This window comes from Cryptomeria japonica, chromosome 6 (genome assembly GCF_030272615.1).
Source record: "Cryptomeria japonica chromosome 6, Sugi_1.0, whole genome shotgun sequence".
Classification (NCBI taxonomy): Eukaryota; Viridiplantae; Streptophyta; class Pinopsida; order Cupressales; family Cupressaceae; genus Cryptomeria; species Cryptomeria japonica.
This window is the reverse complement of record NC_081410.1, coordinates 22640903-22659296: the sequence shown is the minus strand read 5'-3', so window position 1 is coordinate 22659296 and position 18394 is coordinate 22640903. Positions and strand designations below refer to the sequence as shown.

General features: G+C 35.7%; 1 protein-coding gene across 2 annotated transcripts in view; it reads right to left on the bottom strand.

Moving 5' to 3' along the window:
• LOC131048087 (K(+) efflux antiporter 4) overlaps window positions 1-18394 on the bottom strand; it is an 88180-nt gene that overhangs the window by 57989 nt on the left and 11797 nt on the right. For both annotated transcript variants that reach the window (XM_059207102.1, XM_057981945.2), the window contains exons 3-10: window positions 5932-5999; window positions 5695-5785; window positions 5498-5559; window positions 5296-5371; window positions 5049-5123; window positions 1609-1680; window positions 1295-1378; window positions 1114-1182 (exon numbers count right to left, since the gene is read on the bottom strand). In XM_059207102.1, coding sequence (XP_059063085.1) covers window positions 1114-1182; window positions 1295-1378; window positions 1609-1680; window positions 5049-5123; window positions 5296-5371; window positions 5498-5559; window positions 5695-5785; window positions 5932-5999 — 597 coding nt within the window. The remainder of the gene's footprint in view (window positions 1-1113; window positions 1183-1294; window positions 1379-1608; window positions 1681-5048; window positions 5124-5295; window positions 5372-5497; window positions 5560-5694; window positions 5786-5931; window positions 6000-18394) is intronic.

The following is an 18394-nucleotide window of genomic DNA, read 5'->3' as shown; positions in this document are numbered from 1 at the left end:
AAATTTAACAAGAAGAAGAAAAAGATAACCATTTCTTTGGATCAAATTATCTGTTTAAAACATATTTTAAAATTTTGATTATTTAATTTCAACAAAAAAACAAATTGTCAAAAAAATTCATATTATAATAAAAATGAAAAAACAATTGTAAGTTATGACAGGTCATGTTTTCATTTTGTCATGGATGAATGGGAATAAGATATTTTAATTATAATGTTTCAAATTTTCCACACTCTCTTCATGAATATGGCTATCTTTAGAATGTCAATGATGCTTAAGTTAGCAAAATTAAGCATCATTACACATTCTCAACATATCCCTATTTGGGAAATGGGCATTGCAAATTCGAAACATAATAAATTGAAATACCTTGCATTCCCATTCACCTGTACAAAATGTAATTTAATATCTAATATCATAGAATGAAATCAAAAATGTAACCGTAACAAAAGTATGTGTTTCCAAATGGCAAAATGTAACAATCAGTATCTGAGCCATGCCAAAATGCTCACCATAGAGCAGGAAGCTCCATCATCAACAAACTAGTCATCTGACCTTTTTTGTTAGTTTGTACTTGTTTGTCTCCTTTTCCATAAGTATGTGAATTGTTCTTTGTACACATAAGAGTCCCTGTCTGAGCCAAAAAAAAACAGAGATGCATCCCTAAAATGGCATCAGGAGAAACCAAAACATCGCGTGGGCAGCTAGGTCATCTTGCCCAGTGATTGGGGACATTAAAGGGGCGTTTTATCTTGTCCCCAACCACTCAATCTGTTTGGGAACTCTGAAAAACAACCTTGGAGACACAGGATGCATCCCTTGGGTACATAGCTTAAAGAAAAACTCAATTTATTTATGTGAATTTATAAAGAATAAGAATTCTACCTAAGTGAAACTGAAGAGATTACATCACAAGTGCTGTGGTGCAATGGTAAAATGGTGCATCATCAAGAGAGCAACTAAGTCCAAATTCCCACATCACAATAAGGCAATACACAACTTGGAAGACATACATGTGTCATAAAACATCTAGGCCTAAAGCCTATTCATCCCTAGCAGTCTGGGTCCATTGATGTTCCCAATCGCCTTTAACAAAAAAGATGAATAAATTACCACAGCTGTGGATGACATTGATAGGAAGGTGCCAACAAACATTCCCTCTGAAGAATTTGCACCGCATACCTACAATCAAAAAATCATAAAGAAAACAAGAACCTTCAGTATCAATTGTAATTGCTCCTACATACAAGCAAAAGTTAATTTAAATATATGAAAAAACAAGATGGACAATTACCACAGCAGTAATGCCACACAAACACATGAAAAGGAAGATCTGGAGCAAACCCCCTAAAACGGCAACAGCTCGAACAACTCGAAGCTGTATAAGAAAAGAAACCAACCAATTCAGTTAATAGAAATGTTTAACTATAATTATTCTTAATTCCCAGCTGCCCAATTTTTTGAAGTATAACCTACTATATAGTATAAACCTAAACAGCTTGCCTAATATAGGAAATAGTAGTAATTTTTCTCTTTTTCTCCATAAACTTACACAGCATGTAGGAAAAGATAATCCAATTTAAAAAGCACCATGATATGTTTTATTACCTTTGTTGAAGAAAAATCAAGACCCAAGGCAAAAAGAAGAAAGACAACACCAAATTGAGCGAATGTCTCCACCTGAAACAAATACTATCAAATGTAAAGAAAGATGGCCAACAAAATCAGTTAAAAAAAATGCTAAAGGAGCAACATTAAATAAGAAAAAGATGGGTCCATTGACAATGTTCAAAAAGTGGCTGCCATTACCATCTAACTATTATAGCACAAGTTCATGCACTAAAAATGGGCACTTCCAAAATCTTATACAGAAATAAGATTATTTGGGCCTAATTGGTGATTCATAGTTGATAATGCTATCTTGTCTATCAAGAATCTACAAAACGTATCTTCAATAAAAATGTCATCGAACAAAGCACTGCACTTCTATTCTTTCTTGGGCAAAAAGACTTGATGTTAATCATAACATTACCATATGTCCAGTTAGTTTCCACTTTATTATTAATCATAAATGATTTCATACTTGAGATATCATCATTATAACTTAAAGTTATTTTACCAATCATAGACATGCTGAGTTATTGGCAATCAAAATACATGAATCACCAAGAGTCGGGACATCATGATTCGCAAGCAACTTGTCCATCTTACTAACCCCATCAATAATTATAGCTAGCAACATTCAGTTGACAGACTAATCACTTTGCTTTTGAGCTGATGGTTACGTCCACTTTAGAGTATATTAATGTGATGAGTTTTTTGGATGAAGAAACTCCTTGTGAATACTTGTTATCAGAAGTTAATATTAAGTTGCAAATTGTGAAGGAACCAACCACAATGCTACTTGTAATATCTCAAATCAAATGAAGCACAAACTCCATACATGAGAAAACGTTTATCTCAGAAAAAGATGAAGGCCTGGTGCCCATTAGATATCAGTACTCCTTTGATGTTCCATTGAATAAGGTTCATAATAGAGTGACAATATCATGTCAGGAGAGTTGGAATGTTCAAGAAGATCTCTCTTTTAAGATAAAGATAATCATCATGTCCTTGCAGAGGATCTCTCTTTTGAGAAAAAGATTATCATCATGTCATTGCAGAACATCATCTTTTGCAGGTTTAATTCAATATCATATCAAACTTGGCATATGCATGACAAGATAAATAGTCAGATTCTTCAATTTTAGTGGCAAGATGTGAATAATATACCAGGAAATGATTTGTATAGAGTACTTTTGGATAAAAAAGAAGCAATTTTAGGAGCATTTTTGAAATATTGAGTACTGTTGTGACAGCAGTTCAACTGACAGATCACAAGCAAATTTCATAGGAGGAAACTTGAAGACAAGCATCTAAAGTTCCAAACATTCGCAACTGGAGGTGAAATCATACTAAGAAATCACATGTTATGACCCAGGCAAGGTTAGGTCCAATGTTTGATACCATGCCTAATTGGTATGGATTAGCTTATCTAATTAAACAGTTTGTAAAAGCCTCCTTTGTGGTTGTCTTATTTAAATAAGTTGTATGCATTAGATAAATATATAGCTATGTTAAGTAATCACATGCCAACTTGTTTTTCTTATTTAAATAACTCTATAGTCTATGCATTAGAAAAATATATAGATTTGTTCAGTAATCACATGCCAACTAAAGTGAGATGGCAAGTTAGGTTTGGAGCAGGAAGTGGTCCAACGGAGTTGTAAGATACTTCTCCCCAGTCTGATACATGCATCTGCTTATTGGATAAAGCTTAGGTGCAATGCTTGATATCATGCCTGATTGGTAATACAGATATGATATTCCTAGATACGGCAAGGGTAAAGCTTAGGTGCAATGTTTGATATCATGCTAGATTGATATGGATTAGCTTATCTAATTAAACCGTTTGTAAGAAGCACCTTCATGGTTTTCTATGTAAATAACTCCTATACATTAGGTAAATATATAGATTTGTTCAGTAATCATGTACCAACTAAAGTGATGACAGCTTAGGTTTGGAACAGAAAGTGATCTAATAGAGATGTCAGATACTTCTCTTCCAACTTCTGGATGCTACTTACCTGCCTGTCAGATAATCAAAACAGATATGATACTCCAGCATATGGCACGGATGCCTTATCCAGACATATACATGAATGAGCAGATATTTGAGCCACGTCAAATGCATTTGGATACAGCAGAACACTGTCTGGTGCAATATCCACTTTTGACTTTATGTAGAAGTAAAACGTTTAAAATTTGCAAAAAATAAAATATACATATATACATATATCACTAAAGACAAACACATAACAAGACAAAATAAATATTGTAAACTAAAAAAAAAATAATTTAAAAGTTATTTTATATACTCTTGGATATGTAAACAATTGAATATATGTACATTTCTATAATAGTCAACTCTAGCTGTATCTATATCAGGGAATCTTGAAAATTTTCCGATATGTAAACAATTGAATATATGTATATTTCTATCATTGTTGTCATCATCCAATACTGTATCTGTTTGAATCTAAGTTGCTGATTCTCTGTGTGTGTGTGTGTGTGTGTGTGCATGTGCATGTACGTGTGTGTGTGTGCATCCAGGTGCATGAGTTAAATATACAAAAATGATAATATAAATATTATAAATGCTAAATATATTCAATTAAGTATAATTATTATTTAAGAATCTAAATTAAATATTTTAAATATTAAACTTTAACATACTACAATTAAAACAATAGTGATCTTGAAATATTTTAACATGCAAAATTTCAGCAAACACACAAAAGAAAAATGAAAAAACAAAAGGAAAACCTAAAACACAAATAAAGAAAAAAGATCAAAATGGTAAGTCACAACATTCCATGATTGTTGAAGGGAAGAGAGTTTGCATTTCACCCACTCCGCTACAGGGAATGATATTTTGTCTCCCACTTTCTCAGCGGATACCTTACGTTTGAATTTTTCTATCGATTTCTCTTGGCGGATAATATTTTATAGCATTTTTAGAGATTTTGCCCGACTTACAGGCGAATCGGACCAGTACCCGGATCCAGTGTAAACCAGACCCGGATCGAACCTGGCAGCAGGCAAACCCTGTAACATAGGTTTCCATGCAACTCTGGTCCAAAATTAAGACACATCTGGATTTGAGCACATAGAAATCTCCTCATTTAAATCAGCTTAATTTTTGACATGGAAAGATATTTCAAAAACATGCAAGCAGGCTGTTAAGTATTGTGTTACACCTTAAGAATGTACCTTGAACTTTAGTCTCATAACAAATCACTTCTAGAAATGTGCTACACATATACAGATAAAGAAGCAACCTCTTTAGGCAACCCTCTTACACTCAAAATCAAGGCTGGAACCGAATTAAAAGATAGCTCAAGTCTCTTTTGCTGTGTATTTTCTGGAGGTGATTGGTTTGTCAATGTCATTACTGTGAATTTTTTGTTATTGATAATTAAAGCTGCAGTATAAGATTTACAGCTTACCTGTACCATTTCACTTACAAAGCTCAAACCACCTGGTCCAATAACAGACCCGGCAAGTAAGTACCCTGTAATAACCTGTCAAGATTTTCAAACCTAGGTCAAAACAAGAAAAAGTAATTGCAGATCACTAGATAAAAGCTCATAAACTGCTTATAAAACAAATGCAGCTATCACTGGAACAAAGTACAGAATCATTTATTTTTAGTCCATAAAGATTTACACCTTGTTAAAGGCATAAGAGACTGACCGGCTGTCCAAACCAAGCAAAGGTAATTCCACCAACTGCTGCAGAGACAATCACCACCACTAAATCTGAAATGAGCCTGCACCACAGAATATATCAATTTTATTACTAATCAAAACAGTACAGAAAACCCTAATATGGATGTGAATAATGTTTTGGCTAACAGTCCTAACTCCTGACTACTTTAAGAAGGGTTACATTGTACCTGAGGTCCAACTGTAGGACTGGATACTTTGATTTTGGATTGGACATTATAAATATATTATCCTGAAAAATAAACAACCGCTTTTATAAGTTCTGCAAATAAGTATTAGAGTCGGGACTTTGATCGAAGCAGGTAAGATGAATGCATAAACATAGTGATACTTTCACTTGTAGCATCATAGTCATCAAAGAACAAACCTTTCTATCTATTAACATTGGTGTATCTTCTGCTCCATTCTCATTGTCCAAGTTGAAGACATCATGAAGTTGGAAAGACCTAGATGTTCCACTGGAAACAACATAACAAATAATTCTTTTACATCATGAAGCTTCAAAAGCATAGGCCTTCACTAATCAGATCAGTATGAATGCTACCAACAATAAAGCATGAGACACTGGACTTGTTTAATCATAAAATGAACTGGAAGGCCTTACTTTTTCTCTAGCGTGTCATTTTTCTTAGACTTCTCGTGAGTGACTCTGGCAACAGTCTCAAGCACAGCCTGTAATGTCGTTGCATTCAAGAAATTTAGTAAACAATAACCAGATAAAAAGAGCTGTCTTATATAGTGCCAAGGAATACGTTTTTGACAATTGAAAGCATATGCTATAAGAAGTATCTATTCATGCACATACATTGACTTGTATTGGTTTTGCCGCGATTTTAGAATACTATTGACAAAGTTTTACATCATTTCCTTTAAAATGCATGCAAAACCAGCCATTTTTGTCGTTTTTCCCCAAATAAAACTTGGAATCTGATAACATTTCATGATTAAAATTTGTCCCATTTTCTACATAATGTTTTATTTAACAATTTGGCAAATTCCTATATAAACCATAGATTATCTTAAGAACATAGCAGAAAAAATTTTGATGAATACTATAGTCAATTCTTCAAATGGGCATCAAATTTATGCCACCTTGTTTATGATTAAGAAACAATGCCCCACGGCATCAGCAGAATGCCTCAATCAATCAATTTTATGATTAATGCATCCCAGTCAGCCTCGTAAAGAGTTTAAGTAACATTGCACACACCATCTTTAAAGCCCAATCAAATTAGATTTAATGATTTGTCACACTACCATGTAATACAAAGAAGCCATTGCAAATAAGGTCCGTCATTGGTCCACATTAGTAGCTCAGCACCTTTTTCATTAACATAGTTTTATTTTCCACAGTGGGCCCTACCTTTCCAAATGATTACATTGTTGGGTAGTTATTAATGACCAATGCTATGTGGTACACTCCTAAGACTTCACAAAAGGCAAAGCACCTGCTTCTCTTCAAATTCATGTGCACCGTCCAATCTACCACCACAAGTTAATCCAACCACCTGTGAAACACACAGCCATTCCTTCATAGGTCTCCATGATGAACATGGTTGCACAATCTTCAAATCCATGGTATCCCTATGGCATACACACACCAAACCTCAACTATCATCATTTGGTGGGACCTATTACTCTACTGAAGTCAAAGTCTTTTATAAAGACCAATCCAACATTCAAAACTAGAGAAATTTTGTTCTAAATGATGCATTGTAATACCCCCAAATAAGGTTAATGGAAAAACAACAATATCTCCACAAATAAGCAATAAAAAAATATGAAATTGTATTTGCAAATAGATAAACCTTCAACAAACTCAAATCTAAACTCAGAACATTTTTCTGATTTTTCTGTGAATTTATAGAAATTTCTGAATGCTTCTGAATGTCAAAAAGTTACAAAAAACACACTACAACAGCCCAGAAATTTTAGAAACAGTTTACGTTACTTTTCTGAGATGAAAGTAATCAGCAGTGTACAGGTTAATGCCCAAATACCTCAGAAAATGACTTCAAAACCATAGCCACCCTTAGCAAAAACCCTCCAAAAATCAGCGTTGAATCTCACCAAAACGACACACTTGTGCTTGCTGATGTTAGTTTCAATGATGCTCAAGAAAATGTAAGAATAGGCAGCTCTCAAAATGATGCACAAGGGCATCACAGACCAAAGCCCTTCCACCAAAACAGACCCTGCTAACTAGGGGGATCCCATATGTCTCTCCGAAACTAAGGTTACTCAAGGGTTTCAAATCTCAAGCCAAGAGATTGCAGCAGCAATAGAGAAAGTTCTGATCATGTAATGAGCTCCAAGAGAACCCTAATAGCATCACAGACCAAAGCCCTTCCACCAAAACACACCCTACTAACGAGGGGTATCCCATATGTCTCTCTGAAACCAAGGTTAATCAAGGGTTTCAAACCTCAAGCCAAGAGATTGCAGCAGCAACAGAGAAAATTCTGATCACATAATGAGCTCCAAGATAACCCTAATATGTTATATAATGACTCCCAAAAAAAAGATTTAATCTCAGCCATAGATTCATTGTAAGCTCAATCGAATGCTCCAAATAAAATCCTCACATATGAGCCAATAGGCTCCTTATTTTCCAACGCCCCCTTGACCTTTTTGGCATGTGTTTTATAAAATCACTTAAAATACATGTTTCTTAAGTCATTAAACTCAAAAGGGAGAAATATTAAGTCTTTAGGCTAAGAGTCACTTAATCTCAAAAGGGGTAAATATTAAGTCTTTAGGCTAAGAGTCACTTATGTTGCACAAAAAGAAATGCCCACGACTTAACAATAGAGTAGAGAACAAGCCAAAGATTCTAACACTTACCCAACGATGTTTTAAGTCCTCTTCCTCTTGGGTAATCCAAGGAAAGGGCAGCCAATGCATAGTTAAGCCTCATGGCTTGAGTTGGTGACATTACATGCATGGTGATGAAATTCGCCCACCCAGTGCTCCATAGTGTTGTACAACGCGACAAACTTTAACGGAACTTGTACCAGTAGCCTACACAATAGAGTCCAACCACCAACAGGAGAATTCATGGTGTCAAATTTGCTAAAAGAACATCACCATCTCCTTGACTAAGCCACAGAATTCAACTTCTATTTTGGGAGGAAAATATTGTGAGTAGAATTTCTCTATAAATACTAGTCAATGTACCCATTTGTAGTTTAGATAGGGTTTCTTACAACTGAGCTATTCAGCCTAATGTAAAAGCAAAATCTCAAGTTAATTGACAAGCAACTAAGCTTTTACGCTTAATACTTATTCTCAATCTTGACCTCCATAAAGCTACATAAGGGAGCCTCTATGTATGTTTCCAAAGGAGATTGTGTAATGTCCCCTTGTTGAAATAGGATTTATTAATAAATAATAATAAAAATAATAAATTAAAATATAAAAGAACAAAATAAAATTTAGTTAATTTTAATGAATGGTCAAAAGGCATGAAATGAAAAGTTGTGACTCTCTCAAACATGAGATATAAAAGGGAGAGGAGAACTTCATTTGGGGAAAAAGGGAGGAAGGAAGAAAGAAGGGGGCAAAGGAATTAAGGAAGAATTAATGAGAAGAAGACAAGGAAGTGACTCTTCCAAAGGGGCAGCAATGATGAAGGGTTGTGACCCTTTTGAAGGGTGGTAATTGTGAAAGGTTGTGACCATTATGAAGAGGTGTGACTCTCCCTCACGTTGGAGGATATAAGGGGAGAAGTTTTCATTTGAGGAGATGAAAAAAGAGAGATCAATTTGAGGAATAATATATTATTCTCAAGGGCAACAATGAAAGTGGTGACTCAATTCTTATGAAAGGTGGTGACCCTTCCACCAATAAAGTATAAAGGAGAATTCATTCCAAGCATTGAAGGGGACTTATCGATCAATGGAGGAAATCAATACAATTAACATCAATTCTCTTAAGAGAGAAAAGAACCTTCAAAGATCAATTACAGATCGAACCATTCAGCAATAGCATTCATCCAAGAGAGCAGCATTCATCTTTCAAAGAGGAAAACAACATCAAATCGAATCTGTCCAAATTCCCACAGCAGACTGAAAATACATAACCTGCAATAATTCTACAAGTATAGTGGGCAAGATTTAGTGCCCTCCCAAAAGGGGACATTACAAGTGGTATCAGAGCACCATTCCTGCCAGCCTGAGGGAATAGAGAGCAAATTATAATCATACCATTACAAGTATGAATCAATATTCATTAAAAGTAGAAATACCAAACATAAATTGATAATAAGTCATAGGGTGCAGAACTTATCTCAAAGAAGAAGAATAACAAAGTGATTAGTTACATGCCTATCAATGAATTGAAGACATATTAATGTTGTCATTATTAGCAAATGGTACCAATGGAGTCTAAAAGGAAAGGATGCCTCTCCTTGAATAAATGTATCCTACCCTAAAGTCGCCCCTTACCAAAGGGCATAAGTAACCATTAAGGGAGAATAAGAAGTGTGGCTGAATAGTAGATGAGATAGGGAATAAAAATAGAATAATTATCGTGATCATCCAAGGAGAAGGGATGGAGTGAATAAAATAAATATAAAGAGGACAATAAATATAAAAGACATCGATAAAAGAAGTCAAGAAATATATGAGATAATATCAATAATGAAGTGTGAAATGTTAGAAAGAACAAGAACTATATGAAGATCGTAAAGTATATATAAGTGAGTTCGAAAAATTATGAAAGATATGGATGTGAACAAGATATAACAGCAGATCTATGAAACATATTAAGCAAATGTTTGAAGCATAATGAAGAATATTTATGACACATTATTAAGCATATGGGAGCAGCAAGATGGGGTTAGGCCCACTTTTTGGCTCTAAATGACTTATGAGCAACAAGATGGGGTTAGGCCCACTTTCTAGCTCGAATTGTAATAGGAGTTGAAGGATTGGGGTTAGGCCCACTTTCTGACTCGAAATGGATTGGGAGCAGAAGGATTGGGGTTAGGCCCACTTTCTGACTCAAAATGGATTGGGAGCAGAAGGATTGTGGTTAGGCCCACTTTCTGGCTCAAAATGGATTGGGAGCAAAAGGATTGGGGCCCACTTTCTGGCTCAAAATGGATTAGGAGTAGAAGGATTGGGATTAGGCCCACTTTCTAGATGGAAATGGATTAGGAGCAGAAGGATCGGCATTAGGCCCACTTTCTAACTCGAAATTGATTAGGGGCAGAAGGATTAGAGTTAGGCCCACTTTTTGAGTCTAATGAAAGATGGGGTTAAACCCATTGAAGGAATCTAACATGTGTATATGTTTTTATACTCTGTATTTGCATATATTCGTGTGCATACTTGAGTATTTGTGTATGCTCTGTGTCTTCGAATATTCATGTGTATACTTTGTGTTTTTATGTGTATACTCCATGTTTGGTATATCTAATACATGAATATTTATGATTACTGATTTCTATCATCATGAATTCTATTTTCTGTTGACCTAGAACATGAGAATAACAAGGGTAAACCAAGCGAGATGAGTTTATTTAGGAAATAACATTGCAATTAAGGTCTTAGATGTGTGTCATGCTTCTAATCCTCATCTCGATATATGATAAGTCCTTGTGTTAACACAAAGATCAAAGCAACACGGCGAAAGGGCAGATTACGAACTATACTCCATGTTCATCCCACTATTGCTTGAGGACAAACAATTTTGGGAAGGGCGGACTATAATGTCCCATTATTGAAATAGGATTTATTAATAAATAATAATAAAAATAATAAATTAAAATATAAAAGAACAAAATAAAATTTAATATAATTAAAATTTAGTTAAGTTAAATGAATGGTCAAAAGCTATTAAATGAAAAGTTGTGACTCCCTCCAACATGAGATATAGAAGGGAGAGAAGAGAACTTCATTTGGGGAAAAAAGGAAGGAAGAAAGAAGGGAGCAAAGGAATTAAGGAAGAATTAATGAGAAGAAGACAAGGAAGTGACTCTTCCAAAGGGGCAGCAATGATAAAGGGTTGTGACCCTTTTGAAGGGTGGTAATTGTGAAAGGTTTTGACCATTATGAAGAGGTGTGACTCTCCCTCACATTGAAGGATATAAAGGTGAGAAGTTTTCATTAGAGGAGATAAAAAAGGGAGATCAATTTGAGGAATGATATATTATTCTCAAGGGCAACAATGAAAAGTGGTGACTCAATTCTTATGAAAGGTGGTGACTTGTTGTGAAGTTTTCACACATCGCCCCATTGCAAATGGGGACCCCCTACTTTTTAGGCCCTCTTAGTATTTTCGCTTTCGTTTTTGGGGTCTTTTCACGACAGTCTCGTCAGTCTCTCTAAGCTTGTGAGTGGGGTCAATTTGATCAAGTTTGCTTTTCGTTTGAGCTAATTTGGCTAAGTCTAGGGCTCATTTTGTCAATTTTAGGGTTGTTGCCTTCGGTCCTAGATTTTAGGGGTTTCCTTTTAGGATTTTCAAAAACTGAATGTTGCATTGGAGTCAGGACTCTCTAAGGATCCAGCCAGTAAAATTTGAGCGAATTCTAAGCAACTTTCTATTTTTAGAAGGTTCCTATTTTTTAGGGATTTTACTGTCTCTCGGAATGTCTTCATTTTGCCAAAAATCAAACTTGCTATTTTTAGTAAGTCTCTATTTATAGTAAGTCGTCCTGTATCCTGCTTTGGGCTCTAACTCTAGCATTTTGAAAAGTTTCTATTTTTGGAAAGTTAGTTTGTGTCAGGTCCTCGTAGGTAGATGATGAAGATGGAACATTCACAATTATTTCTATATTCGGAAATTTTGAAGAGCAGGTAGAGTGATCAAAATTTGGTTAAGTGTGAGAATCAATCCAGGAATGGAAAGCTTGAAAATCATCTAAGTCTGGAAATCCACCTTTATCCCTAGAATGGCATTCTGAGTTTGGAAGTATTTAAAATTGGTTAAGTTCGAGGTTAAAAAGTCATGAAGTTCCTTGGCAGAGTGAAATCCATGCCCAAATCCCAAGTAGGGCGCCAAAAGAAAGACATCATGGAAAGGGTGAAAATCATGAAATTCCTCCTCCATATGGAAAATGTGCCCAGGTGAGTGAAAGGGCGCTAAAATGGGTTCATCATGGAATTCATGAAAAATGAAGAAATCTCTCCCCAGAGCAAAACAGCGCCCAAGCAAAGAGTAGGGCGTTAAAATGGAGTGCTCATGGAAAGTCAAAAAATTTGTGAATTCCTTGCCTATGCCCAAACAGCGCCCAAGGATAGAACAGGGCGCTAAAATGCTTGTGCCTTGGAAAATGTTGAGCAACAAAAAATCCATGACCAAGTCAAAAATGTGCCCGAGTCCTAGCAAAGGTGCCAAAGCTAGGTTGTCATGGAAAACGGTGGAAATCAAGAATTCCTTGACACATGCAAAATTCCGCCCAAGGATGGAGTAGGGCGCCAAAATGCCCATGGCATGGAAAATGTGAAGAAAGTGAAATTCCTTGCCCAGTGGAAAATTTCGCCCAAGGATGAGTTAGGGCACTAAAGGAGAGAGGTCGTGGAAAACCAAGAAGAATCAAAATTCCACCACAAGAGGAAAATAGCGCTCAAGTCAAGGAGAAAATGTTAAAATGGCAGAGGCATGGAAATGATGAAATTTCTCCACTTAGTGGATTCCATGCCCAAGGTTGGAAATTTTCCAAGGCAAAGGGGAATTTGAAGGTTAGGAATAGAATGAAGAAGCAGGGAATCCCCTTGGGAAATTTTTAGAAAAATCCATTTTTAGACACCAAATCTCGTCCGAATTTCAAATTTTTTGCAGATTTGGAATCGTGGGAGAATTCTCTCTCTCCTGGACCCGGGTCCTAAATTTTAGGAAAAATCCTAAAAAATAGGAAATGTGGAAAATTGATGAAAAAGCCTCCTCGAGACAAGATGTACTCAAAAAGCACAAAAATTCTTTCCTCAAGGAACAAATTTCCAAAATTTCTTATCCAGTTCCAAAATGTGCCCAAGGTTGGAAGCAGAACGTGAAAATCAAAGTCTAGAAAGGAAACTTCAAGAATTCAAAAAAATTCCTTCGTCGAGGAAGAAATGCGCCCAAGGGACAGAATTCCAGGAAAGGTGAAAATTTGGCTAAGTGATGGAAATTCCTTCCTTCAGGACAAAATTCCAGGAAAGATGAAAATTTGGCTAAGTGATGGAATTTTCTTCCTTCACGACAGAATTCCAAGAAAGATGAAAATTTGGCTAAGAGATGGAAATTCCTTTCTTCAAGACAGAATTCCAGGAAAGGTGAAAATTTGGCTAAGTGATTGAAATTTCTTCCTTCACGACAGAATTCTTGGAAAAGGTGAAAATTTGGCTAAGTGTTGGAAATTCCTTCCTTCGAGACGGAACTCCAAGCAAGGAAGAAATCACACCCAAGGATGAATTGAAGATAAAATTTCTAAGGCAAGGAAGGAATCAAGGATGAACTGAACAAGAAATTTCCCCTCGGAAAAAATTTTGAAAAATCCATTTTCGAGCATCAAATCACATCCAAATTTCAAAATTATTTCAGATTTGGATTAGTGAGAGAATTGTCTCTCTCATGGAACCTAGAACCCTGTTTTTGGAAAGTTCCTAAAAAATAGGAGATGGTGGAAAATCACTAAAAATCTCCTCTAGAGCAAAGGAAAGTTTGAATAACTTCAAGAAAATTCTTCATGGATCAAATATTTCTCTTGAAGTTTTATCTCTCCAGGGGTTTCTCGCCAAGTGGCAGTCGGCTCAGCACATGTTGAATTTATGGAGCATCTTTTGCATGTAGCCGCCAGGTTTATGACTTTACGGCAGATTTCTTCTTGCATGCAGTCGTCGCATGAAGGCATAGTGGACCATTCATTGCTGGAATATTTGACCATGGTGGCAGCTAATTCATTGCATGGCAGCCGTCGTACATAATGCAGTGGTGTAGCATCTTTCGCATGTAACTATCGTATTCAAGAGATGATGGTGCATTTATTACACACTGGGCAAATTTGAAAGAAGTGTTGCATTTAATGCACAATGGATGCCATTTTGGGCACATAAAATTAATTGTATATGTGCATGATGGGTCATTAATCGCTGATTCCCCCCTTGTTGCATCATGTGTGGGGAATCCTTTTGGGAAAACCTTAATTATGGTTTGCATGTGTCCTCAAGGCATGAAGCCTATATAAAGGGGTGACCCCCCTCATTTGAAAGAGAATAAGACATGTATGAAATTGTTGCAATAAGTTTTTGAGATAATAACAATGAAACATTGTTCTCTGATGGTGTCCACTTACGTTATTTTTCAAAACTTGCATGGTTTCACCTTCCTCACTTAAGAGTAGAATTTTATTTTCTCAATTGTTTGATAAAGTGCTTTGATTTCAATAGAGAATGTAATGGTGTTTGATGAATTTCCATGGTTCATACTTTTTGCATCTTGTTGATTGTAAGTGCAATGTAAAGTTAGCCTGAACCCCAAATTTGTGCTAAGTTCGATTGTGATAGTTGCTTGGATTGCATCCATGTTGGGTATTCAAGTGCACTTTCTCAATGTGAAAATCCTTCAACATCCTCAGAAGATTGCACCGGCTCTTGTAGAGTTGTACTTAAACTTGGCGAAGCAGAGCTTGGTTTATTTAAAATTTGTCCACCAAAGCATTAACTGTTGATATCACTACCCTTAGGAATAGATTTAGATCCTTCTAAACCCTTTCCCCTTTATTTTCAGTTCATTTTAGTCCGTTTGAAGCAACAGCATCACAAAATTGCCATATCCGATGATGAAGTTCCACACCACAGCAAAGAGATGAAAGAACGATCCAAACGTAAGGCCCCTTAAATTACCAGCAAATCACATCAGCCAACTGAGTCACGTCCATAGCCTAAAGGAACTTTGGAGTCGATTGTCTGAACTTACTGCAATCTTAGCACACAATCGTACTTTGATCAAGAGAGAGTGAAGTGACCGTTAGGCAACTTTATTATGTGTTGGACACTATCATAAAAACAAGTCAACATGACCCTTCCACCAATAAAGTATAAAGGAGAGTTCATTCCAAGCATTGAAGGGGACTTATCAATCAATGGAGGAAATCAATACAATTACCATCAATTCTCCTAAGAGAGCAAAGAACCTTCAGCAATCAAATACAGATTGAACCATTCAGCAATAGGACTCATCCAAGAGAGCAGCGTTCAGATTTCAATGAGGGAAACAACATCAAATTGAATCTCTCCAAATTACCACAGCAGAGCAAACTCAAAATACATACCCTGCAATAATTCTACAAGTATAGTGGGCAAGAATTAATGTCCTCCCAAAAGGGGGCATTACAGATTGTATTCTATGTAATAGTTAAGTGGCATTGAACTACATATAAGAAACCATTGCCCTCAAGATTGTGATCATTGTCTTTGTTCATTTCTTAAATGTTAAGCATGTGTACACTTCTGTTGATTATTGTATTGTGAGTTGTTAAGCTTTGCTCTAGTTCTAAGGACATATATGTCTTGTGTGAACATTTACCAACATTATTTTCTTTATACAATCTCCTTCCCTTTTCCTTGCATTACTTTGGGCTTAGCTTAAGACAAATAAGAGGCTGACCTTCTATTCCCAAAGATAGACTTGCTGATCAAATCCCACACCAACTGGACTTTCCAAGTGTTTATGGTCATGCACAGCGCATTAATTTGGACCAAGACCAAAGACCAAATCAACAAATACTAATTATAGTAAGGAATAATGAAAAAGATTCAACAGGAATTTCTAGCTTCTAAATATCTAATGTTTCTTATAATCAACCCTAAGCTGAATTGCAAGCAATCAAGATGTGGAATACATGAATAAAGAAGCTGGGTGAACTAACAGCTACATAAAAAAATAGCATCAGCCCAGCATTATAATCACTTCATACAGATTTTGTGCTACAATTTATTCCAAACACATTCAAACTGATCAAATATGAATGCCTCAGCAAAAGGAGCCTTGATTGATTCTATTCACCACATCAACAAATGAATAGCCAAAAGAGCAATGCAGAAATGTTCAATAAGATTATCATAGCTTTTACTTGCTAACACAAAGTTGAGATTATCATTAACAATATCGTAAGTAAAATAAAACCCTAAAGAATTCATGTAATTGTGAGAGGATGAAGGAAACATAAGTTTACACTTAAGTTAGTCTAGTCAATTTAACACTATATTGGGCACTAATAAAAAATAATTCATAAATCAATACTTCATTGGGGAAGTTAGAAAGACTCCCTTAATATGAATGAATAGGTGTGCAATAATTGATCATCACCATTAATTATACTATCATATTACTCTTATATTGATGTATGTGTGTTACATAGCATGGCTTCCCTTTTTTAATATGTTACCCTGTAAAGCTTGACCTTTTGATCTGGGGATGATGAGCTGAAATTGCATACACACTCTACGTGAATCAACTATAAGAAAAGCTGATCAAAGACCAATGAAGCTACAAATATTGTACTAAAAAATGCGTGCTTTTCTTCTTCATTCGTTCAATACAAATTACATACATATATAGGAGTTATATTTCCTATATTATAGGAAGGTTCCTATAACAACTCCATTATTACGGGGTAACAAATAAACAAACTCCTATAATATATGAGTTGTTAAAACAACTCATCATACAAACAAACATTTACTATAATATTAAGTCGTTTCTCAAATTAATATTTGTTACACATAATTAAACATGTGAACACTAATAATACATTTTCCCAACATTCCCCCCCTTAGTGTGAACATTGTAAGAACTCACACTCCACCTAAAGTAAGCCCAACTCTTGAGGCTCATGATCTTGATTCAAACAAAAGGCACCTCCCATCAACCTTTCATGGTTTTCACACAAGCTTACCACAAACCTAGACATGAATAGGAACCCACCAACTGTCCACCTCGTGTGGTTTATTGGATCCTCCCACAAACCCTTTCAAGATCCATGAAAGGCATTACATTAGTGCTTTTGTTCATTACACTCTTTTACACTAGGGAAGTTATATAGGAATCAACATTCATATCGCAAATGGGAATGGAACCTTGGTTATATTCCCCCCCCCCCCCCCCACAATGTCAAATTCCACTTATTCACACAACCAGGAACACTGAAAAACAAATCATATGCTGCATACTAGAAAATTAAAAAAGCCATCAAATCTGATAAGCAGTCCCGTCATTGGTGACTGACGAGAGGACTCTGATTGTCCTCTAGCCTCCGGTGCCTCCAACCTCCAGTTGATTTGCTACTTAGAAAATATGACTTTGAAGTTCAATTTTAGAAACCCCCCCACAAAATGGATGTCGCATACAAGCGAGAATGCATTCAATTACAATAATTATTTTTGACATTTTTAAATTTTGACAGATGACAATGCCACTAATGACTTGTAAAAGTGGACCCTATTTTGAAATAATATAACTGGATTTGACTTGAAAAACATACCCTATCCAGATTGACTTTGAAACAATATTTTATTTGATTTTTGGACTACAAAACAAAATATATCTATAAGGCCTAATAATAATTTGAATTCAATTGAAAAACTATAATTAGACTCTAAATCTAAGGTGTAGACTTTTCAAGAAAACAACATGCTCTAGACAAAGCAATAGAGAATGCACAGACCTCTCTAGGCAACTCCTTGCGAGTCTAATGATTGGAATGAAGCTGAGATGTTGAATCTAGAACACTTTGCACATCCAAATTGTATTGTATTGACTCCTTTGTCATCAACAATGACAGAAGCAATAATCTGACAACAATGACGCCATTCAAGATCGGTGTCAATATTAAGTTTTACAGGATAAAACTCGCTTCTGCCATCTCCCAAATGGATGTCTAATGGCCTCACCGAAGCAGTAAAACGATGAGAAAACACAAGCCACCAATTTCTCTAAAACTGAGCCCGTTTAAATATGCATCGATCATATCAAAAGCAATCAAAGCTATTTCCAGATAAAGCACTCGTAACTTTGGCTTCTATTTTATCTAATATCAGCATTTGACTCGGAGTCAGCAGACCCAAAAAGTTGCTACTTACACT